This window comes from Phasianus colchicus, chromosome 39, assembly GCF_987193195.1.
Source record: "Phasianus colchicus chromosome 39, bPhaCol1.hap1.1, whole genome shotgun sequence".
NCBI lineage: Eukaryota > Metazoa > Chordata > Aves > Galliformes > Phasianidae > Phasianus > Phasianus colchicus.
The window spans coordinates 2,103,165-2,126,860 of record NC_143474.1 but is presented as its reverse complement, the minus strand read 5'-3'; the positions used below and the strand labels follow the sequence as shown (position 1 = coordinate 2,126,860).

The following is a 23,696-nucleotide window of genomic DNA, read 5'->3' as shown; positions in this document are numbered from 1 at the left end:
AAGGGGTTGGGGGGGGGGGGGGGGAGGAGCGCAGACCCGAAACGGTGTTTTTGTTTTGTTTTGTTTTGGGGTGGGAGGGGGATGGGGGGGAGATTCGGGGCCGTCGGGAAGCACGGAGGGATGGGGGCCCGGATTTGGGGTCAGTGGGGCTGTATAGGAAGGGGGGGGTTGGGGGCGGAAGGATTTGGGGCGGTGGGATTCGGGGCGGATGGAGGCGAAGCGGAAAAACCCCGGCGCCGCCGCCGCCCGCCCGCGCTTACCTCAGCGCCTGACAAAATGGCGGCGGCTGGGTGGGCGCTTCCGCCCGCGCCGCGCGTCACTTCCGGTCGATAGCTTCCGCCTTCTTCCGGTTACGCCGTTTCCGGCGGTCATGATGGCGGCGGTGTCCCCGCGGCTGCGGCCGCTGCTCCGCGCTTTGCGGGCCCAGGTGGGGGCTGTGACGTCACGGGGGGTGTGACGTCACGGGGGGGTGTGACGTCACGCAGGCTCCCCTCCGTGACGTCATCTCGGCTCTGTTCCACTCCCCCCCCCCCCCTTGCAGGAACTCAGGGCGCCGCTTTGGGCCCGAGGTCACAATGGGCGGCGCGGCCTGGGCACGAAGGTGGGCCGATATGGGGCGATATGGGGTGATAGAGGGCGATATGGGGCCGATATGGGGTGATATGGGGTTGTGTGGGGTGGACATGGGGTGATATGGGGCGGGGTGGGGCCGATATGGGGCGACATGGGGTGATACAGGGTGATATGGGGTGGTGTGGGGCCGATATGGGGCGGGGTGGGGCCGATATGGGGTGACATCGGGTGATAGGGGGTGATATGGGGCCGCTATGGGGTGATATGGGGTGGTTATGGGGCGGTATGGGGTGATATGGGGTGACATGGGGTGATACAGGGTAATATGGGGGGATATGGGGTAGTTATGGGGCGATATGGGGTGATATGGGGCAGTGTGGGGCCGCTATGGGGTGACATGGGGTGGTTATGGGATGGTGTGGGGAAGTTATAGGGTGATATGGGGTGATACACGGTGATATGGGGCCGCTATGGGGTGACATAGGGTGATATGGGGCAGTGTGGGGCCGATATGGGGCGATATAGGGTGATATGGGGCAGTTATGGGGCGATATGGGGTGATATGGGGTGGTTATGGGGTGATCTGGGGCGACATGGGGTGGTACAGGGTGATATGGGGCCGCTATGGGGTGATATGGGGTGGTTATGGGGCGGTATGGGGTGATATGGGGTGGTGTGGGGCCGATATGGGGCGACATGGGGTGATACAGGGTGATATGGGGGGATATGGGGCGGTGTGAGGCCGATATGGGGCAATACAGGACGATATGGGGTGGTTATGGGGCGATATGGGGTGATATGGGGTGATACAGGGCGATATGGGGTGGTTATAGGGTGGTTATGGGGCGATATGGGGTGATACAGGGCGATATGGGGTGGTTATGGGGTGATGTGGGGTTGTGGGGTGGCTGTGGGGCTGTGTGGGGTTATGGGGCAGCTATGGGGCGGTTATAGGGGCGTGTGTGGGGTTATGGGGCGGTTGTGGGGCTGTGTGTGGGGTTATGGGGCAGCTATGGGGTGGTGTGGGGTTATGGGGCGGTTGTGGGGCTGTGTGTGGGGTTATGGGGCAGCTATGGGGCAGGCGACCCTTTATGGACCCCATAAATTTTGTCATCCCATAGGCAGCCGCCGCGACCCCAACGGCCCCCATGGAGCAGCAGAACCCACTTATGGGGCAGCAGAACCCACTTATGGGGCAGGAGAAAACCCTTATAGGGCAGCAGAACCCACTTATGGGGCAGGAAGCCCCACTTATGGGGCAGCAGAGCCCACTTATGGGGCAGGAGAAGACGCTTATAGGGCAGGAAAGGCCACTTACAGCACAGGAAACCCCACTTATGGGGCAGGAAGCTTCACTTATGGGGCAGGAAAGCCCACTTATGGGGCAGGAGGCTCCACTTATGGGGCAGGAGGCTTCACTTATGGGGCAGCAGAGCCCACTTATGGGGCAGGAGAAGACGCTTATGGGGCAGCAGAACCCACTTACAGCACAGCAAACCCCGCTTATAGGGCAGGAAAGCCCACTTATGGGGCAGGAGGCTCCACTTATGGGGCAGAGCCCACTTGTGGGGCAGGAGCCGCTACTTGTGGGGCTGGAGGACGTGGGGCTGGGGGCGCTGAGCCCCGTGGGGTTGGTGCAGCACCTCCTGCAGTTCCTGCACGCGGAGCTCGGCCTCCCTTGGGGGGCCGCCATCGCTGTGGGTAAGGGGGGGTGTGGGGTGGGGGGGTTATGGGGTCTCTATGGGGTCGGGGGGGGGCTTATAGGGGATTTTATGGGGTGGGGGGGGATATGGGGTCTCTATGGGGTCAGGGTGGGGGCTTATAGGGGATTTTGGGGGGTGGGGGTGGTTATGGGGTCTCTATGGGGTCAGGGTGGGGCTTGTAGGGGATTTTGTGGGGTGGGGGGGGCATATGGGGTCTCTATGGGGTCGGGTTTATGGGGTGGGGGGGGTTATAGGGGATTTTATGGGGTGGGGGGGGATATGGGGTGTCTATGGGGTCGGGTTTATGGGGTGGGGGGGTTATGGGGTCTCTATGGGGTTGGGATTATGGGGTGGGGGGGGTTATGGGGGATTTTGTGGGGTGGGGGGGAGTTATAGGGGATTTTATGGGGTGGGGGGGGATATGGGGTCTCTATGGGGTCAGGGGGGGGCTTATAGGGGATTTTATGGGGTGGGGGGGGTTATAGGGGATTTTGTGGGGTGGGGGGGGTTTATAGGGGATTTTATGGGGTGGGGGGGGTTATAGGGGATTTTGTGGGGTGGGGGGGTCCCTATGGGGATTTTATGGGGTGGGGGGGATATGGGGTTTCTATGGGGTCGGGTTTATGGGGTGGGGGGGAGTTATAGGGGATTTTATGGGGTGGGGGGGGTTATGGGGTCTCTATGGGGTCGGGTTTATGGGGTGGGGGGGATATGGGGTCTCTATGGGGTTGGGGGGGGACTTAAAGGGGATTTTGTGGGGTGGGGGGGGATATGGGGTCTCTATGGGGTCAGGGTGGGGCTTATAGGGGATTTTGTGGGGTGGGGGGGGATATGGGGTCTCTATGGGGTCAGGGTGGGGCTTATAGGGGATTTTGTGGGGTGGGGGGGGATATGGGGTCTCTATGGGGTTGGGGGGGGGGCTTATAGGGGATTTTGTGGGGTGCGGGGGGATATGGGGTCTCTATGGGGTTGGGGGGGGACTTAAAGGGGATTTTGTGGGGTGGGGGGGAGTTATAGGGGATTTTATGGGGTGGGGGGGGTTATGGGGTGTCTATGGGGTCGGGTTTATGGGGTGGGGGGGATATGGGGTCTCTATGAGGTTGGGGGGGGACTTAAAGGGGATTTTGTGGGGTGGGGGGGATATGGGGTGTCTATGGGGTCGGGTTTATGGGGTGGGGGGGTTATGGGGTCTCTATGGGGTTGGGATTATGGGGTGGGGGGGGTTATGGGGGATTTTGTGGGGTGGGGGGGAGTTATAGGGGATTTTATGGGGTGGGGGGGGATATGGGGTCTCTATGGGGTCAGGGGGGGGCTTATAGGGGATTTTATGGGGTGGGGGGGTATATGGGGTGTCTATGGGGTCAGGTTTATGCAGTGGGGGGTTCTATGTGGTCTCTATGGGGTCAGGGTGGGGCTTATAGGGGATTTTGTGGGGTGGGGGGGTGATGGGGTCTCTTTGGGGTCGGGTTTATGGGGTGGGGGGGTTATGGGGTCTCTATGGGGTTGGGGGGGGGTTATAGGGGATTTTATGGGGTGGAGGGGATATGGGGTCTCCATGGGGTTGGGGGGGGACTTATACGGGATTTTGTGGGGTGGGGGGGGATATGGGGTGTCTATGGGGTCGGGTTTATGGGGTGGGGGGGATATGGGGTCTCTATGGGGTGGGGGGGGGTTATAGGGGATTTTACGGGGTCCCTATGGGGATTTTATGGGGTGGGAGTTCTATGGGGTGAGAGAGTCCGTGTGTTTCCCTATGGGGTTTCTATGTTGTCTTTATGGGGTCCCTATGGGGTTTCTATGGGGTCTTTATGTGGGGTTCCTCTATGGGGTCCCTATGAGGTCTGTGTGTGGGGTCCCTCTATGGGGTTTCTCTATGGGGTTTCTATTGGGTTCCTATGGGGTCCCAGAGATGGGGTCCTTATGGGGTCCCTATGGGTTTTCTATGGGGTTACTGTGGTGTTCCTCTATGGGGTCCCTATGGGGTCTGTCTATGGGGTTTCTCTATGGGGTCCCTATGGGTTTTCTATGGGGTCCCTGTATGGTGTCGCTCTATGGGGTCTCTATGGGGTTCCTATGGGTTCCTCTATGGGGTCCCTATGGGTCCCTCTATGGGGTCTCCAGGTGTTTCTATGGGGTTCCCCCCCCCCAGGGACGCTGTTTGTCCGCCTGGCGCTGCTATGGGGTCCCTATGGATTTTCTATGGGGTTTCTGTGGTGTCTCTCTATGGGGTCCCTCTATGGGGTCTCTATGGGGTCTGTCTATGGGGTCCCTCTATGGGGTCCCTATGGGTTTTCTATGGGTTTTCTATGGGGTTTCTGTGGTGTCCCTCTATGGGGTCTCTCTATGGGGTCCTTCTATGGGGTCCCTATATGGGGTCCCTATGGGGTTTCTATGGGGTTTCTGTGGTGTCCCTCTATGGGGTCCCTCTATGGGGTCCCTATGGGGTTTCTATGGGGTTTCTATGGTGTCTCTGGGGTGTCTCTATGGGGTCTCTATGGGGTCCTTATATGGGGTCTCTTTATGGGGTTTCTATGGGGTTCCTGTGATGTCCCTCTATGGGGTCGCTCTATGGGGTCTCTATGGGTTTTCTATGGGGTCGCTCTATGGGGTCCCTCTATGGTGTCCCTCTATGGGGTCCCTCTATGGGGTCCCTCTATGGGGTTTCTATGGGGTTCCTATGGGGTCCCACAGATGGGGTCCTTATGGGGTTACTGTGGGGTCTCTATATGGGGTCCCTATGGGTTTTCTATGGGGTCCCTGTATGGGGTCCCTATGGGGTCCCTATGGGGTCCCTCTATGGGGTCTCCAGGTGTTTCTATGGGGTTCCCCCCCCCCCCAGGGACGCTGTTTGTCCGCCTGGCGCTGCTATGGTGTCCCTCTATGGGGTCCCTCTATGGGGTCTCTATGGGTCCCCTTATGGGGTTCCTCTATGGGGTCTCTATGGGGTCTCTATGGGTCCCTCTATGGGATCCCTCTATGGGGTCTCTATGGGGTCTCTATGGGGTCCCTCTATGGGGTCTCTATGGGGTCTCTATGTGGTCCCTATGGGGTCCCTCTATGGGGTCTGTATGGGGTCCCTATGGGGTCCCTCTATGGGGTCCCTCTATGGGGTCCCTCTATGGGGTCTCTATGGGGTCTCTATGTGGTCCCTATGGGGTCCCTCTATGGGGTCTGTATGGGGTCCCTATGGGGTCCCTCTATGGGGTCCCTCTATGGGGTCCCTATGGGGTCTCTATGGGTCCCCTTATGGGGTCCCTCTATGGGGTCTCTATGGGGTCCCTCTATGGGGTCCCTCTATGGGGTCCCTATGGGGTCACTCTATGGGGTCTCTATGGGGTCTCCACGCGTTTCTATGGGGTTCCCCCCCCCCAGGGACGCTGTTTGTCCGCCTGGCGCTGCTATGGGGTCCCTATGGGGTCCCTATGGGGTCCCTCTATGGGTCCCCTTATGGGGTCCCTCTATGGGTCCCTATGGGGTCCCTCTATGGGGTCCCTATGGGGTCTCTATGAGGTCTCTATGGGGTCCCTATGGGTCCCTCTATGGGGTCTCCAGGCGTTTCTATGGGGTTCCCCCCCCCAGGGACGCTGTTTGTCCGCCTGGCGCTGCTATGGGGTCTCTATGGGGTCCCTATGGGGTCCCTCTATGGGTCCCCTTATGGGGTCCCTCTATGGGGTCCCTATGGGTCCCTCTATGGGGTCCCTATGGGGTCCCTCTATGGGGTCCCTATGGGTCCCTCTATGGGGTCTCCACGCGTTTCTATGGGGTTCCCCCCCCCCAGGGACGCTGTTTGTCCGCCTGGCGCTGCTATGGGGTCCCTCTATGGGGTCTCTATGGGGTCCCTATGGGGTCCCTCTATGGGGTCCCTATGGGGTCTCCACGCGTTTCTATGGGGTTCCCCCCCCCCCAGGGACGCTGTTTGTCCGCCTGGCGCTGCTATGGGGTCTCTATGGGGTCTCTATGGGGTCCCTCTATGGGGTCCCTATGGGGTCTCTATGGGGTCCCTCTATGGGGTCTCTATGGGTCCCCTTATGGGGTCCCTCTATGGGGTCCCTATGGGTCCCCTTATGGGGTCCCTCTATGGGGTCCCTTATGGGGTCTCCAGGCGTTTCTATGGGGTTCCCCCCCCCAGGGACGCTGTTTGTCCGCCTGGCGCTGCTATGGGGTCTCTATGGGGTCCCTATGGGGTCTGTCTATGGGGTCCCTATGGGGTCCCTCTATGGGGTCTCTATGGGGTCTCCAGGTGTTTCTATGGGGTTCCCCCCCCCCAGGGACGCTGTTTGTCCGCCTGGCGCTGCTATGGGGTCTCTATGGGGTCCCTATGGGGTCCCTCTATGGGTCCCCTTATGGGGTCCCTCTATGGGGTCCCTATGGGGTCCCTCTATGGGGTCCCTATGGGTCCCTCTATGGGGTCTCCAGGTGTTTCTATGGGGTTCCCCCCCCCCAGGGACGCTGTTTGTCCGCCTGGCGCTGCTATGGGGTCTGTCTATGGGGTCCCTATGGGGTCTCTATGGGTCCCCTTATGGGGTCCCTCTATGGGGTCTCTATGAGGTCTCTATGGGGTCCCTATGGGTCCCTCTATGGGGTCTCCAGGTGTTTCTATGGGGTCCCCCCCCCCAGGGACGCTGTTTGTCCGCCTGGCGCTGCTGCCGCTGCTGCTCCGCGCCCAGCGCGAGGCCGCCCGCACCGCCCCACATCTGCCCCACATCCAGCGCCTGGCGCAGCAGCTGCAGGCCGCCAGGAGGGGGGCGGAGCCGCACAAAGGTGGGCGGGGCTAAGAGGGGGAGGGGGCGGGGCTAAAGGGGAGCGGAGCCGCACAAAGGTGGGAGGGGCTAAAGGGGAGGGGGGGCTGAAGGGGGCGGAGCCGCACAAAGGTGGGCGGGGCGAAGTGGGATGGGGCGGGGCTAAAGGGGGGCGGGGCTGCACGGAGGTGGGCGGGGCGAAGGGGAGGGCGGGGAAAAAGGGGGCGGAGCCGCACAAAGGTGGGCGGGGCGAAGGGGAGGGGGCGGGGCTAAAGGGGAGGGGCTGGAGGGGGCGGAGCCGCACAAAGGTGGGCGGGGCGAATGGGAGAGGGCGGGTCTAACGGGTGGGCGGGGCAAAAGAGGGCGGAGCCGCACAAAGGTGGGCGGGGCTAAAGGGGGGCAGAGCCGCACAAGGGTGGGAGGGGCTAAAGGGGGAAAGGCGGGGCTAAAGGAAACAGTGGGCGGGGCTAAGAGGGAGGGGCGGGGCTAAAGGGAAAGGGGGAGCCTCACAAAGGTGGGCGGGGCGAGTGGGATGGGGCGGGGCTAATGGTGGGCGGGGCGAGGGGGAGGGGAGGGGCTAAAGAGGGGCAAGGTGAATGGAGGGGGCGGGGCGAATGGGAGGGGCGGGGCTGAAGGGAACAGGGGGCGGAGCTGCACAAAGGTGGGCGGGGCTAAGAGGAAGGGGGCGGAGCTAAAGGGGAGGGGCTAAAGGGAATAGGGGGCGGAGCTGCATGAATCTATGGGGCTGGGTCTATGGGGTGGATCTATGGGGCAGGATCTATGGGCAGGATCTATGTGGCGGATCTATGGGGTGGATCTACGGGGCGGATCTATGGGGTGGGATCTATGGGGTGGATCTATGGGGCGGATATATGAGGCTGGATCTATGGGGCAGGATCTGTGGGGCGGATCTATGGGGCTGGATCTATGGGGCTGGTTCTATGGCACGAATCTATGGAGTGGATCTATGGGGCGGATCTATGGGGCGGATGCGTGGGGCTCAGTGGTGCGTCGCCCCGCAGTGACGCAGGCCTACGCACAGCTGGCCGCCTACCAGCAGCGCCACAACGTGAACCCGCTCAGGGGCTTCCTTGTCCCCGTGGTGCAGGTGGGTAGGGGGCGGATATGGGGCAGCTGGGGGGCGGCTGTGGGGCAGCTGTGGGGCGGGTATGGGGCGGCTGTGGGGCGGGTATGGGGCAGCTATGGGGCGGCTGTGGGGCAGTTGGGAGGCGGCTTGTGGGGCAGCTATGGGGTGGCTTTCGGGCAGCTGTGGGGCAGCTCTGGGGCAACTGGAGGGTGGCTATGGGGCAGCTATGGGGTGGCCATGGGGCAACTGGAGGGCGGCAATGGGGCAGCTATGGGGTGGCTATGGGGCAACTGGAGGGCGGCTATGGGGCAGCTATGGGGTGGCCATGGGGCAACTGGAGGGCGGCAATGGGGCAGCTATGGGGTGGCTATGGGGCAACTGGAGGGCGGCTATGGGGCAGCTGTGGGGCAGTTGGGAGGCGGCTAGTGGGGCAGCTATGGGGTGGCTATGGGGCAGCTGGGGGACGGCTATGGGGCGGCTATGGGGCAGCTGGGAGGCGGCTAGTGGGGCAGCTATGGGGCAGCTGTGGGGCGGCTGGGGGGTGGCTGGAGGGCAGCTATGGGGCAGCTGTGGGGCGGCTGGGGGGTGGCTGGAGGGCAGCTATGGGGCAGCTGGAGGGCGGCTATAGGGCGGCTATGGGGTGGTTTTCAGGCCGCTGTGGGGCAGTTATGGGGCAACTGGAGGGCGGCTATGGGGCGGCTGGGGGGCGGCTATGGGGCAGCTATGGGGTGGCTATGGGGCAGCCATAGGGCAGTTGTGGGCTGTCTATGGGGCCGCTGTGGGGCAGCTATAGGGTCTCTATGGGGCAGCTATGGGGTCTCTATGGGGTATCTATGGGGCAGTTATGGGGCAGCTATGGGGGATTTGAGGGGTGTTTATGGGGCAGCCATGGGGTGGGGATGGGGGAGTTGTGGTGTGGTTATGGGGCAGCTATGGGGCAGCTATGGGGTGCCTATAGAGCAGCTATGGGGCAGCTATGGGGTGCCTATAGAGCAGCTATGGGGCATCTATGGGGTATCAATGGGGTCTCTATGGGCTACGGTCTCTCCATGGGGTATCTACGGGTCAGGAGAGGTGAGAGGTCAAAGGTCAGAGGTCGTGACCCCGCGTTTGGGGGTCAGACCCCCGTGTTCGTCTCGTTCTTCCTGGCGCTGCAGCAGATGGCGGCCGTTCCGGTGCCGGGGCTCCAAGCGGGCGGAGTGGCGTGGATCACAGATTTGAGCAGCCCAGACCCGACCTACGCGCTGCCGCTGCTCACCAGCGCCACCATGTGGATGGTCCTGGAGGTACAAGCTGGGAGGACTGAGTGCGGCGGCTCGGCAGCGCCACCGTGTGGATGGGGGGTGGAATTACAGCCATATAATGGGGTTCTATGGGGATATGGGGAGCGCAGCAGCGCCTCCGTGTGGTTGGAGGTGGAATTACAGCCATATAATGCGGGTCTATGGGGATATGGGGAGCAGAGCAGCGCCTCTGTGTGGCTGGGGGTGGAATTACAGCTCCCATAGAGAGCTATAGAAGTGTGGGGCTCTGCAGCGCCTCCATGTGGATGGTGGTGGAATTACAGCTCCCATACAGGGCTATAGGAATATGAGGGGGGTTTGCAGCGCCACCGTGTGGCTGGGGGGTGGAATTACAGCCGTATAATGCGGCTCTATGGGGATATGGGGAGCACAGCAGCGCCTCTGTGTGGTTGGGGGTGGAATTACAGCTCCCATACAGGGCTATAGGAATATGGGGGGTTTGCAGCGCCACCGTGTGGATGGGGGTGGAATTACAGCCATATAATGGGGTTCTATGGGGATATGGGGAGCACAGCAGCGCCTCCGTGTGGCTGGGGGTGGAATCACAGCCATATAATACGGCTCTATGGGGATATGGGGAGCACAGCAGCGCCTCTGTGTGGTTGGGGGTGGAATTACAGCTCCCATAGACAACTATAGAAATATGTGGGGGCTGCAGCGCCGCCGTGTGGTTGGAGGTGGAATTACAGCTCCAATGGGGGATATGGGAATATGGGGCTCAGCAGCGCCTCCGTGTGGCTGGGGGTGGAATTACAGTCATATAATGGGGCTCTATGGAGATATGGGGAGCACAGCAGCGCCTCCGTGTGGCTGGGGGTGAAATTACAGCTACATATCAGGCGCTATGGGGCTCTATGGGAATACAGGAGACTTAGCAGCGCCACCGTGTGTTTGGGGGTGGAATTACAGCTCCCATACAGGGCTATAGGAATATGGGGGGTTTGCAGCGCCACCGTGTGTTTGGGGGTGGAATCACAGCCATATAATGGGGCGCTACGGGGAGCTGAGCAGCGCCACCGTGTGGCTGGGGATGGAACTACACCCACATAATGGGACTCTATGGGGAGAAGCAGCTCCACCAATGGCGTGGCTCGTTGTAGGCGGGTGGCGTAAAGAGGGAGGGGGGCGGGGCCTGCTCTGACCAATGGCGTTTCTCGTTGCAGGCGGGGGCGGAGTCAGGCGTGAGCAGCCCCCAGGCGGGGGCGGTGCGGGCGGTGCTGCGGGTGCTGCCCCTCATCTTCCTGCCCATGACCGTGCACTTCCCGGCGGTGAGCCAATCAGGGCCCGGCAAGGCCGGAAGGGGCGGGGCTAAAAGGAAAAGGGGCGGGGTTAAGGGAGGGGGCGGGGTCCGGGCATAGGGGTAGGGGTGGGGAAAGGTGGGGGGCGGGGCTTCAGGGGGAAAGGGGCGGGGACTGAAGAGAGTGGGCGGGGCGTCAGGGGGAAAGGGGCGGGGACTGAAGAGAGTGGGCGGGGTTTCGAGTCCATCGGATCTTAAAGGAAGGGGAGGGGCTTCAGGGGGAAGGGGGCGTGGTCTGGTGAAGGGGGCGTGGCCACAAGGGCTCGTTGGGATGTAACGGAAAAGGGCGGGGCTTGTGGAAAGGGGCGGGGCTTGGGGGGGGAGTGGGCGGGGCTAAGGGGTCTGGCCGAGCTCATGAAGAAGGGCGGGGTTAAATTTGGGGGCGGGGCTTCATGGCTTAGGGGCGTGGCTTATGCAATGGGCGGGGCTAAAAGGTCGGAGGGCGTGGCTTAGAGCCTTGGGGCGTGGCTTTGAGCTTTGTGGGCGGGGCTTAGAGTATGGGGGCGTTGTTTAGGCGGTGGGGGCGTGGCTTATCCCACAGGGGCGTGGCTAAGTCCTTGTGGGATTGTCTTAGGATTAGGGGGTGTGGCTACGGGCATTGTGGGCGTGGCCTGTGGCAGAGGGGCGTGGCTTATGGGGCGGGGGCGTGGCTTTGTTATAGGAGCAAGGTTAAGCCCTTTGTGGGTGTGGCTCAGGATTTGGGGGTGTGTCTAAGGGCATTGTGGGCGTGGCCTGTGTTGTGGGGGGCGTGGCTTTCAGACCGTAGGCGTGGCTTATGGGGCGGGGGCGTGGCTTCATCATAGTAGTGGGGCTAAGCCCTTTTGTGGGCGTGGCTCAGGATTTGGGGGTGTGGCTAAGTGCATTGTGGGCGGGGCCTACGGCACGGGGGCGGGGCTTTCTGGCCGTGGGCGTGGCTTATGGTATGGGGGCGTGGTTTAGAGCCCATGGGCGTGGCTACAGTTTTTATGGGCGTGGCTTAAGAGATGGGGCGTGGCTTCAATCCCTCGGTGGGCGTGGCTTCCTCCCCGCTGACCCCGCCCCCTCCCGCAGGCCATCTTCGTCTATTGGCTGACGTCCAACACCTTCAGCCTATTGCAGACGCTGCTGCTCCGTCTCCCCGCCGTCCGTTCCGCCCTCCGCATCCCGGCTCCGCCCCCAAATCCCCCCCCGAATCTTTCGGGGTCCGACACCAAAGAGGGGTTCTTGCAGAAGATGAGGAAGAGTGAGAGATTTGGGGGGGCTGGGGGGGGGGGTGTAGCGTTGTGTGGGGCTCTATGGGGTTCTATAGGGTCTCTATGGGTCCCTCTGGTGTCTCTATGGGTCCCTAGGGGTGTTTATGGGTCCCTATGGGGTCCCATGGGTCTCTATGGGTTCCTATATTGTCTGTATGCATCCCTATGGGGTCCCATGGGTCTCTATGGGTTCCTATATTGTCTGTATGCATCCCTATGGGTCCCTATGGGGTTCTATAGGGTCTCTATGGGGTCTCTATGGGTCCCTATGGGTGTTTATGGGTCCCTATGGGGTCCCATGGGTCTCTATGGGATCCTATATTGTCTGCATGCATCCCTATGGGTCCCTATGGGGTTCTATAGGGTCTCTATGGGGTCTCTATGGACCCCTATGGGAGTTTATGGGTACCTATGGGTCTCTATGGGGTCCCATGGGTCTCTATGGGGTCCTATATTGTCTGTATGCATCCCTATGGGTCCCTATGGGGTCCCATAGGTCTCTATGGGATCCTATATTGTCTGTATGCATCCTTATGGGTCCCTATGGGGTTCTATAGGGTCTCTATGGGGTCTCTATGGACTTCTATGGGTGTTTATGGGTCTCTATGGGGTCCTATGGGTTTCTATGGGTTCCTATATTGTCTGCATGCATCCCTATGGGTCCCTATGGGGTTCTATAGGGTCTCTATGGGGTCTCTATGGACCCCTATGGATGTTTATGGGTCCCTATGGGTCTCTATGGGGTCCCATGGGTCTCTATGGGGTCCTATATTGTCTGCATGCATCCCTATGGGTCCCTATGGGGTTCTATAGGGTCTCTATGGGGTCTCTATGGACCCCTATGGATGTTTATGGGTCCCTATGGGTCTCTATGGGGTCCCATGGGTCTCTATGGGGTCCTATATTGTCTGCATGCATCCCTATGGGTCCCTATGGGGTTCTATAGGGTCTCTATGGGGTCTCTATGGACTGCTATGGGTGTTTATGGGTTCCTATGGTTCTCTATTTTTCCCTATAGGTCTCTATGGGTCTCTGTGAATCCTTATGGGGTTCCTATGGGTCTCTATGGGTCCCTCTTTGTTTCTATGGATCCCTATTGTTCTCTATGGGGCATTCCTAGGCTCTATGGGGTCTCTATGGGGTTTCTATGGGTCCCAATTGCCTCTGTGGGTCCCTGCGGGTCCCCTTGGTGGGTGACGGCGCTGTCTGTGGGTCGCCGTAGGTCTGGCGGAGGCCCGCGCCTCACAAAACGCCGAGAGACGCGAATGGCAGCGGCGGAACCACCTGAAATTGGCGGCCAAGGGTGAGCCGGAAGTGACGTGTTTAAAACCCCGCCCCTTCCCCGTCCCACATCCGGCCGTACTTCCGGCGCAGCTCATACGTCACTTCCTGCCGCAGGGCCGCTCCGGCAGACGTTCGCGCAGAACCCGTTGGCTCCTCCCGCTGCTCCCGCGGCGCCCGCGGCCCCGAAGCGACCATGGAAGGAAACGTTGGGCTGAGAACGACGAGAATAATAATAATAAAAAAATCGCATCTCGAGATCCGTTTTTTTTTTTCGTTAATTCGGGGATTACGCCCTGCCGGCGGCAAAATGGCGGCCTCCCGGCAGCCACTTCCGGTTGGGTGGTGGCAAAATGGCGGCGTCCTGACAGGCACTTCCGGTTGCGGGCATGTCAGAATTCTAGCGTCGTAGCTCAACTTCCGGTGTTTCCACCGCGTCTTCCGGTTACTCAATTCGGCGAAACTGGGAACGCGTGGAGATGGCGGCCTCCACTTTTGCGGTTAAGTTGGCGACACGGAGGCGGCGACCCGGATGACTCCTTGTTGCGGCCGCCATCTTGAAGTGACATCACTTCCGCCATAAATCGGAAATGCTTCATTCTGATTGGTTAGTGCTCTCGCATTAACGGAACGGAGGCGGCTCGAGTAGTGCGCATGCGCCTCCCCGCCCATAGTATCATCCCATTGGCTGCCGTGAGCGGAAGGGGCGTGGCTCCGCGGAAAGCGCGCGGAAACGGCGGTTTTGGGGCGATTTTGGGAGGAAAAAAGAAAGGGAAAAAATTTGGGGGTAAAAAGCGTCGATTTGGGACCGGAAGTGGCGCCATGGAACCGGAAGTGGCGCTGACGTGTGAGTCGTTGGTGTTGGCGCCGTTAATTGGGGGAAATTCGGCTCGGTTAATTAGGTTTCGGTGTTAAAGCGGGGTTAATTAAGGGTTAATTGGGGCGAATCGCCGCTTCAGAGCTGAATGGCGTTAATTATGGCGTTAATTAGCGGTTAATTAACTCGCCGCACCCACGAAGAGGTTGATCAGCGCTGCGTTAATGCTGGGGTCGCCTTTGCTGGGTCATTAATTAGGGGTTAATGGCGTTGATTAGGGGGACTCTAAATTATGGGGCTGATTAGGGGCGTCTGCTAATTATGAGTTAATTAGGGAGTTAATTAAGCCCTAATTTGGGAGACCCCTAATAATGGGGCTGATTGTGTGGGGGGTAATTAACAGCGGCCTCTCCCTACAGCTCCACATTGGCCCCGCCCCCTTTTGGACAAGCTCCGCCTCCAGCCTGGCCTCAGCCAATTGGCTGCGGCGCTGGAGGAGAAAGGACCAATCGCAGCGCAGAGGCGGGACTTGCGGCAGGCGGAGGCGGGGCTTGCGCGGAGCCGCGCCGCCTGGTTGGCTCAAAAGGCGCTGTGGGCGGGGCTACAGGAGCTGCTGCGGAAGCCCCGCCCCCCCGGGACCAACCAGGTGAATTTGGGGGGGGTTTAACCCCAAATTTTTGGGCTGAATTCGGCCGTTTTTGGGGCTTCTTTTCCTTTTTCCCATTTTTTGGGGCAGAATTGCCCATTTTTGACGTTTTTTCCCCTGGTTTCGGGGAGGTTTTGCAGTTTCTCCCCTAATTAACATTAATTTTTATTCCATTCACGGCAGAATTTCCCATTTCTGGGCGTTTTTTCCCCAAATTTTGGCTCGGAATTTCCCATTTCTGCCATTATTCCCACTTTTTTTGCTGAGACTTCACCACTTTTCTCGAAATCAGCCTTTTTTTGCACTCTGCCCTCCTGCTTACAGCAGTTTTTCCCATTTCTGGTCTTTTTTCCCCCGAAATTTGGGGCAGAATCCCCCATTTTGGCCATTATTTCCCCTGATTTCACCAATTCTGTGCTTTTTTTCCTTTGTTTTTGGCAGGTTTTGCCATTTCTCCCCAAATTATCCGCTTATTCCATACGATTCCCTTCGTTTTCCAGCAATTTTTCCCATTTCTGCCCTTTTTTCCCCCAAATTTTTCCCCCCCTTCTTTGGGGTCCTTTTACACCCTTTCCTCCCCCTCAGCATCTGGCTGCTGTGGAAGAAGCGCTCTCATTGGCTGAGCTGCGCCGCGCTATGCCGGGATTGGCTGAGCTGATGCCCCACTCCCCGGTAAGCCCCGCCTCCTCCGGTTTAGCCCGCCCCCACCCTGCATTTACATAAGCCCCGCCCACTTCCATAAGCCCCGCCTCCTTCCCAGCCCCCTCTTCCTTCTGACCCGCCCCCTTCCTTAAGCCCCGCCCCCTTTTCAAAGCCCCATCCTTCCCCTTTGCTCCACCCACCTTCCTATGGCCCGCCCATTTCTCCTTAGCCCCGCCCGTTTCTTCTAAGCTCCGCCCCTACCTCTAAGCCCCGCCTCCTTCTACAGCCCCACCCCCTCCTTGTAAGCTCCTCCTCCCCTCTAAAGCACCTCCCCTAAGCCCCGCCCACCTCCCCTAAGCCCCGCCCACCTCCCCTAAGCCACGCCTCCTCCCATAAGCCACGCCCCTCCCCTACGCCCCACCCACCTCCCCTAAAGCCCCGCCCCTTCCCCTTTAAGCCCCGCCTCCTCCCCCTATGCCCCACCTCCTCCCCTAAGCACCGCCTACTAACCCTAAGCCCCACCCCTATCCCTAAGCCCCGCCTTTACCCCTAAAGCCCCGCCCACCTCTCCTAAGCCCCACCTCCTCCCCCTAAGCTCCGCCTCCTCCCCTAACCCCTGCCTCCTCCCCATAAGCCCCGCTCCTCCCCAAGCCCCGCCCAGCTCCCCTAAAGCCCGGCCTCCTCCCCCTAAGCCCCGCCCCACCCTTAAGCTCCGCCTCCTCCCAAGCCCCACCTCCTCCCCTAAGCCCCGCCTCCTCTCCATGCCCCCTCCCACTACACTCCGCCTCCTCTCCAAGCCCTGCCCCTAAGCCCCGCCTCCACCCTAAGCCCCGCCTCATCTCCAAGCCCCGCCCCTAAGCCCTGCCTCCTCCCCCTAAGCCCCTCCTTCTCCCGTAAGCCATGCCCCCTCCCCCTACGCCCCGCCCACCTACCCTAAAGCCCCGCCCACCTTAAAGCCCCGCCTTCTTCCCCGAAGCCCCGCCCCCTCCCTCAAGCCCCGCCTCCTCCACTAAGCCCCGCCCCTACCCCTAAGCTACAACCCCTATCCCTAAGCCCCGCCCCTACCCTAAAGCCCCGCCCACCTTAAAGGCCCGCCTTCTTCCCCGAAGCCCCGCCCACCTCTCCTAAGCCCCGCCTCCACTTCAAGCCCCGCCCACCTCACCTAAGCCCCACCTTCTCCCCCAAAGCCCCGCCTCCTCACCTAAGCCCCGCCTCCTCCCCCAGCCCGCACCGGCGCTGCGGCGGCCATTGCTGGCCCTGCTGGAGGCCCAGCTGGGGCTGAAGGCGGCGGAGCTGCGGCACTACGGCTATGGGGCCGGCTGTGGGGCCGGCTGTGGGGCCGGCTGTGGGGTGAATGGGGAGGAGGCCGGGGAGCCGCTGTGGGAGGAGCAGCGCAGGACGAAGAGGCTGAGGGAGAGGAGGTGGGAGCTGACGGTGCTGCTGGACAGGAACTGCAGGGGCTGCGCCAAGGTGGGGGCGTGGGGGGTTATGGGGTTATGGGGTTATGGGGGGGAATGGGGTTATGGGGGGGGGTATGGCGGGTTATGGGATAATGGGGTTTGGGGGGGGTATGGGGTTATGGGGGGGGAATGGGGGAATTGGGGTTATGGGGGGTTATGGGGGGGTTATGGGGTTATGGGGGGGTATGGGGTTATGGGGGGTATGGGGTTATTGGGGGGGGGAATGGGGTAATTGGGGTTATGGGGGGGGAATGGGGTTATGGGGGGGAATGGGGTTATGGGGTTATGGGGGGGTTATGGGGTTTGGGGGAGTTATGGGGTTATGGGGAGGGAATGGGGTTATGGGGGGTATGGGGTTATTGGGGGGGGGAATGGGGTAATTGGGGTTATGGGGGGGGAATGGGGTTATGGGGGGTTATGGGGTTAGGGGTTTTGGGGGGGGTATGGGGTTAAGGGGGGGGGAATGGGGGAATTGGGGTTATGGGGTTATTGGGGGGGTTATGGGGTTATGGGGGGTTATGGGGTTATGGGGGCGTTATGGGGTTATGGGGGGTTATGGGGTTATGGGGGGGGTATGGGGTTATGGGGGGTATGGGGTTATTGGGGGGGGAATGGGGTAATTGGGGTTATGGGGTTATGGGGGGGTTATGGGGTTATGGGGGGCTATGGGGTTATGGGGTTATTGGGGGGTTATGGGGTTATGGGGGGGAATGGGGGAATTGGGGTTATGGGGGGGGAATGGGGTTATGGGGGGGGTTATGGGGGGTTATGGGGTTTGGGGGGGTTATGGGGTTATGGGGCGGTAATGGGGGAATTGGGGGGGAATGGGGTTATGGGGGGGGAATGGGGTTATTGGGGTTATGGGGTTGGGGGGGGTATGGGGTTATTGGGGGGGGAATGGGGTTGGGGGGGGAATAGGGTAATGGGGTTATGGGGGGGTAATGGGGTTATGGGGGGTTATGGGGTTATGGGGGGTTATGGGGTTATGGGGTTATTGGGGGGGTAATGGGGTCATGGGGTTATTGGGGGGGGTTATGGGGGGTTATGGGGTTGGGGGGGATATGGGGGGGGTTATGGGGTTTGGGGGAGTTATGGGGTTATGGGGGGGGAATGGGGGAATTGGGGTTATGGGGGGGTAATGGGGGAATTGGGGGGGAATGGGTTTGGGGGGGGAATGGGGGAATTGGGGTTATGGGGGGGGAATGGGGGAATTGGGGGGGAATGGGTTTGGGGGGGGAATGGGGGAATTGGGGTTATGGGGGGGGAATGGGGGAATTGGGGGGGAATGGGTTTGGGGGGGGAATGGGGGAATTGGGGTTATGGGGGGGGAATGGGCTTATGGGTGGGGAATGGGGTTATGGGTTCATAACCCCATATCCCTATGGGGTTTTCCTTTAGGGTCACCCCATAAACTCACCCTATGGGGTTTTCCTATGGGGTGACCCCAGGAGCTCACTCTATGGGGTTTTCCTATGGGGTCACCCCAGAAGCTCATCCTATGGGGTTTTCCTATGGGGCCACCCCATAAACTCACCCTATGGGGTTTTCCTATGGGGCCACCCCATAACCTCCCCCCCTGCGCCCCCAGGCTGAGCAGCGCTGCCTGTCGCTGCTGCGGGCGCTGAAGGCCCTGCAGGCCCGGCAGGCGGAGCTGGAGCTGCGCAGGGGCCGCTACCTGCAGGCCAAGGGCGCCGCCATGTTGCTCAAGGCTCGGTGAGTGACGGCCGCCTGGTCCCGCCCACCGCCTCCTCCCATTGGTGGGATTCCGACCCCTTCACCCTCCCATTGGTTCGTCCCGTTCGTTGATCCCGCCCGCTCGGCGCTTTGGCTCTTCCCGTAGGAGATCATAGAGCCCCATAGGGACCCCATAGGGACCCCAAAGGGACCCATAGAACCCCATAGAGCCCCATAGGGACCCATAGGGACCCATAGGGACACATAGAACCCCATAGAGCCCCATAGGGACCCCATAGGGACCCCAAAGGGACCCATAGAACCCCATAGGGACCCCATAGGGACCCATAGGGACACATAGAACCCCATAGGGACCCCATAGAACCTCATAGAGTCTCACAGTGCCCCATAGAGCCCCACAGACACCCCATAGAACCCCATAGAGCCCCACAGGAACCCCATAGAGCCCCATAGACACCCCATAGAGCCCCAAAAGACCCCATAGAACCTCACAGAACCCCATAGGGACCCCATAGGGACCCATAGAGCCCCATAGACACCCCATAGAGCCCCAAAAGACCCCATAGAACCTCACAGAACCCCATAGGGACCCCATAGGGACCCATAGAGCCCCATAGGCATCCCATAGAACCCCACAGACACCCTATAGAACCCTATAGAGCCCCATAGACGCCCCATAGACACCCCATAGAGCCCCATAGGGACCCCATAGGGACCCCATAGACACCCCATAGAACCCTATAGAGCCCCATAGACGCCCCATAGACACCCCATAGAGCCCCATAGGGACCCCATAGAGCCCCATAGAGCCCCATAGACACCCCATAGAGCCCCATAGAGCCCCATAGGGACCCCATAGACACTCCATAGAACCTCGTAGAGCCCCATAGACACCTCACAGAGCCCCATAGAACCCCATAGAGCCCCATAGGGACCCATAGACACCCCATAGAAGCTCATAGAGTCTCACAGTGCCCCATAGAAACTCCATAGAGCCCCATAGGGACCCCATAGAACCCTATAGGGACCCATAGACACCCCATAGAGCTTCATAGAAGCCCATAGGGACCCCATAGAGCCTCATAGAGTCTCACGGGTTTCTATCCCACGCCCACTTCTCTCATTGGCTGATCACGTTGTTTGGTCCCGCCCACTCCGCCCATTGGTTCTTCCCATCGGTTGGGCCCGCCCACTGCCCTCAATGGCTTCTCCCATTGGTTGGATCCCCCTTTGGTTCCTCCCACTAGTAGAGTCCCCCAATTGGCTCATCCCATCGGTTGGACCCGCCCACTGCCCTCAATGGCTTCTCCTATTGGTGGGGTTCTCCCCATGGCTCCTCCCACAAGTGGAGTCCCCAGATTGGCTCATCCCATCGGTTGGACCCGCCCACTCCCCTCACTGGCTTCTCCCATTGGTTGGATCCCCACAGCAGCTCCTCCCATAGTTTGGGTCCTCCAACTCCTCTAATTGGTTCCTCCCCTGTTAGGTCCCACCCATTAATTCCTCCCATTGGTCGGATCCCTCCCTCCGCTCCTCCCACAAGCAGAGCCCCCCCCCCATTGGCCCTTCCCCGATCCCGGTGACGTCGCCGCGATGACGTCACTGCGATGACGTCACCGTCGCCGCGATGACGTCACGCTGACTATTATGGGCTGTTGCTGCCCTGTAGGTTGGAGGAGCTGACGCTGCTGGTGGAGACGTACAGCCCGGAGCATCTGGAGGCCCACAGCAGGATCAGGTGGGGGCACACAGGGACCCACAGGGACCCACAGAGACCCATAGAGACCCATAGAGACCCCATGGGGACGTATAGAGACCCCATAGAGACGTATAGGGACCCACAGGGAACTATAGAGACCCATGGGGACACATAGGGAGCCATGGATACCCATATGAACCCATAGGGACCCATAGAGACCTGCAGAGACCCATGGGGACCCATAGAGACCCCATAGGGACCCATAGGAACCCATAGGGACCCAGAGAGACCCAGAGAGACCAATAGGGACACTATAGAGACCCATGGGGACCCATAGGAACCCATAGGGACACTATAGAGACCCATGGGGACCCATAGGGACCCATAGGAACCCATAGGTACCCATAGGAACCCATAGGGACCCATAGAGACCTGCAGAGACCCATGGGGACCCATAGAGACCCCATAGGGACCCATAGGAACCCATAGGGACCCATAGGAACCCAGAGAGACCAATAGGGACACTATAGAGACCCATGGGGACCCATAGGAACCCATAGGGACACTATAGAGACCCATGGGGACCCATAGGGACCCATAGGTACCCATAGGTACCCATAGGAACCCATAGAGACCTGTAGAGACCCATGGGGACCCATAGCGAGGCACTGGACCCGTAGAGACCCATAGAGACCCGTAGAGACCCATAGGGACCCACAGGGACCCATGGGGACCCACAGAGACCCATAGGGACTCATAGAGACCCCATAGGGATCCATAGGGACCCATAGGGATCCATAGGGACCCATAGGGAGTCACTGGATCCATACAGACCAATAGAGACCCATAGGGACCCACAGGGACCCATAGGGACCCATAGGGACCCCATAGGAATCCATAGGGACCCATAGGGAGGCACTGGATCCATAGAGACCCACAGGGACCCATAGGGACTCATAGGGACCCCATAGGAATCCATAGGGACCCATAGGGAGGCACTGGATCCATAGAGACCCATAGGGACCCACAGGGACCCATAGGGACCCATAGGGACCCCATAGGTATCCATAGGGACCCATAGGGAGGCACTGGATCCATAGGGACCCATAGAGACCCCATAGATACCCATAGGGACCCATAGAGACCCATAAGGACACATAGGGACCCCATAGGGATCCATAGGGACCCATAGGGACCCATAAGAACCCATAGAGACATAAAGGATCCATAGAGACAAATAGGGACCTACAGGGACCCATAGGGACACATAGAGACCCCATAGAGCCACATAGAGTCTCACAGTGCCCCATAGAGCCCCATAGACACCCCATAGAAACCCCACAGAACCCCATAGAGCCCCATAGAAACCCCATAGAACCCCATAGAAACCCCATAGACACCCCATAGAACCTCATAGAGTCTCACAGTGCCCCATAGAGCCCCATAGACACCCCACAGAGCCTCATAGAGTCTCACAGTGCCCCATAGAGCCTCGTAGGCACCCCATAGAGTCTCACAGTGCCCCATAGAGCCCCATAGACACCCCATAGAGCCCCATAGTCATCCCATAGAGCCCCATAGAGCTTCATAGACACCATAGAGCCCCATAGACATTCCATAGAGCCACATAGACCCACATAGACACCCCATGGAGCCCCATAGTCATCCCATAGAGCCCCATAGACCCCCATAGACACCCCATGGAGCCCCATAGACACCCCATGGAGCCTCGTAGAGTCTCATAGAGCCCCATAACTACCCCATAAGTGCCCTATAGAGCCCCCCCAGACGCTCTTCCCACCCCCTTCCCCCCCAGGTCCCACCTGCAGGCCGCTCTCACGAACACCCAATCGGAGCTGGCAGCCCTACGGGAGGCGCTGGGGACCATGGTGGCCATCGGACCCCATTTGGTGGCCACGGCCGAGGAGTACCGACGGCTACAGGACGAAATCCGGCACCGCCAGTGGGCGCTGCAGCACCTTGGGGACAATGGGGACATCAATGGGGAACAGCAAGGACAGCCATAGGGCTCCCAGCCCCCCATCGGCTCCTCCCATTGGCTCCTCACGCTGGTGGAGGCGTCCCATTGGCTCCTGCCATCGGTTGAGCCCGCCCACTCCCCTTCTCTGGCTCCGCCCATTCTCCCCCCCGCCCCGTTGGCTCCTCCCGTCGCTTGGGCCCGCCCATTCTGCTCACTGGCTCCTCCCATTGGCTCCTCCCTTCGCTTAGACCCGCCCACTTTTCCCATGGGCTCCTCGCATTAGTGGGATCCTGCCCATTGGCTCCTCCCATCGTTTAGGCCCGCCCACTTTCCCCATTGGCTCCTCCCATTGGTTGGATTCCGTCCATTGGCTGCTCCCATAGCTTCCCCCCACCCACTTTCCCCCTTGGCTCTTCCCATCGTTTGGTCCCGCCCACTTCCCCCCAGTGGCTCCTCCTATTGGTTGGTTTCCCTGTGGTTTCCATCCCAAGGACCCGCCCACTTTCCCTCATTGGCTCCTTCCATAGGCTGCTTCTGCCCACTCCAACCGTTGGCCCATCCCACCGTTTTGGCCCACCCACTTTCCCCATTGGCTCCTCCCATTGGTGGAATCCTTCCCATTGGCTCCTCCAATCGTTTGGGCCCACCTACTTTCCCCATTCGCTCCTCCCATTGGTGGAATCCCACCTTCGGCTCCTCCCATAGCTTCCGCCCGCCCACTTTCCCCATTGGCTCCTCCCATCGTTTGGTCCCGCCCACTTTCCCCATTCGCTCCTCCCATTGGACGCTGCGGGGACAGGATGAGGATGGGGGGGGGGGGTGGTGATGGCAGCCTCTGCGGTCGCCATGACGGCGGTTGCCATGGTGACGGTCGCTGCCACATTTTACCCCCAGCAGTGCCTTTTTTTGCTAAGAAAAACCACGATTATGCCACCTTTTGGCCCCAAACCCCGCGTTTGATTTCCAAATTGTCCCTTTTTCCTCAATAAAAGCCAACGTCGTGCAGCAAAACGCCGCGGTTTCTCTACAAACCCCACGTTTCGCTCCCAAATGCCACAATTTCCCCCAAAGCACCGCGTTTCCCCCCCCCAAATACTACACTTCCCCCCGGAACCCCAAAATTTTACCTCAAAACGCCACAATTTCCCCCAAATCACCACATTTTACCCCAAAACGCCACATTTTCCTCCCAAACCTCCACATTTTACCCCATACGGCACCTTTTTCTCCCCCCAAAAACAGCGCATAAAGCCAAAATGTCCGTTTTTGGTTTTTTTTCCCCCCAAATTCCCCCTTTTTCGCCTCCGATTTTCTCGCCTTTCTCCTCACGCTGCCCGCTCTCTTCTGTCCCACCTCCCGCTGAGGCAACTCGCTCTCTGATTGGTCCGAGCTCCCGTCCATCCTGCGTCCCTCAGCGGCAAGTCGCGTTCTGACTGGCCCAAGCACCTGTCCATCTCTCCCCGTCGTAGGTAACACGCCGCGTGATTGGTCCAAGCCACCTGTTCCGACCCGTCTGTTGCAACACGCGCGTTGATAGGCT

General features: G+C 60.0%; 3 protein-coding genes and 1 long non-coding RNA gene across 7 annotated transcripts in view; 2 read left to right on the top strand and 2 right to left on the bottom strand.

Moving 5' to 3' along the window:
- The window catches only part of RNF31 (ring finger protein 31), a 28,851-nt gene extending 28,478 nt beyond the window's left edge, over positions 1-373 (bottom strand). The window contains exon 1 of the mRNA XM_090130112.1: positions 261-373. The gene's annotated coding sequence lies outside the window, so the exon portion shown is untranslated. The remainder of the gene's footprint in view (positions 1-260) is intronic.
- Positions 344-13,474, top strand: OXA1L (OXA1L mitochondrial inner membrane insertase). 3 transcript variants are annotated; one of them, XM_090130158.1, is made up of 11 exons: positions 344-427; positions 542-601; positions 1,695-1,774; positions 1,817-2,274; positions 6,894-7,037; positions 8,038-8,123; positions 9,224-9,388; positions 10,570-10,674; positions 11,754-11,925; positions 13,158-13,238; positions 13,334-13,474. In XM_090130158.1, the coding sequence occupies exons 1-11, from the start codon at positions 371-373 to the stop codon at positions 13,432-13,434; spliced, it is 1,509 nt and encodes a 502-aa protein (XP_089986284.1). In that variant the 5' UTR covers positions 344-370; the 3' UTR covers positions 13,435-13,474. The 3 variants fall into 3 exon arrangements, with proteins under 3 accessions (XP_089986284.1, XP_089986285.1, XP_089986286.1); XM_090130159.1 differs by having other exon boundaries at positions 1,695-1,964; positions 2,112-2,274; XM_090130160.1 differs by having other exon boundaries at positions 356-427; positions 1,695-2,274.
- A 369-nt stretch (positions 13,475-13,843) lies between these two features.
- HAUS4 (HAUS augmin like complex subunit 4) lies at positions 13,844-22,202 on the top strand. Of its 2 annotated transcripts, XM_090130164.1 has the most exons (7): positions 13,844-14,063; positions 14,453-14,679; positions 15,265-15,351; positions 16,546-16,791; positions 18,370-18,494; positions 20,146-20,214; positions 21,992-22,202. In XM_090130164.1, exons 1-7 carry the CDS (start codon positions 13,871-13,873, stop codon positions 22,200-22,202), a joined length of 1,158 nt encoding a protein of 385 aa, XP_089986290.1. In that variant the 5' UTR covers positions 13,844-13,870. The 2 variants fall into 2 exon arrangements, with proteins under 2 accessions (XP_089986290.1, XP_089986291.1); XM_090130165.1 differs by lacking the exon at positions 14,453-14,679.
- LOC149913319 (uncharacterized) lies at positions 19,329-23,560 on the bottom strand. The gene is made up of 3 exons (XR_016461331.1): positions 23,474-23,560; positions 21,999-22,154; positions 19,329-20,191 (listed from the first exon to the last, which is right to left on the bottom strand). It is a non-coding gene; the product is annotated as an uncharacterized LOC149913319 (long non-coding RNA).
- Positions 23,561-23,696: the final 136 nt, after the last annotated feature.

Excerpts from the sequence above, each read along its gene's own strand:
- OXA1L (XM_090130160.1), top strand. The coding sequence starts at position 371 with ATGATGGCGGCGGTGTCCCCGCGGCTGCGGCCGCTGCTCCGCGCTTTG. Across the intron at positions 2,275-6,893 it reads GGGGGCCGCCATCGCTGTGG|GGACGCTGTTTGTCCGCCTG; the intron begins GTAAGGGGGGGT and ends CCCCCCCCCCAG. Across the intron at positions 13,239-13,333 it reads CCTGAAATTGGCGGCCAAGG|GGCCGCTCCGGCAGACGTTC; the intron begins GTGAGCCGGAAG and ends TTCCTGCCGCAG.
- HAUS4 (XM_090130164.1), top strand. The coding sequence starts at position 13,871 with ATGCGCCTCCCCGCCCATAGTATCATCCCATTGGCTGCCGTGAGCGGA. Across the intron at positions 15,352-16,545 it reads AGCTGATGCCCCACTCCCCG|CCCGCACCGGCGCTGCGGCG; the intron begins GTAAGCCCCGCC and ends CTCCTCCCCCAG. Across the intron at positions 20,215-21,991 it reads GAGGCCCACAGCAGGATCAG|GTCCCACCTGCAGGCCGCTC; the intron begins GTGGGGGCACAC and ends CTTCCCCCCCAG.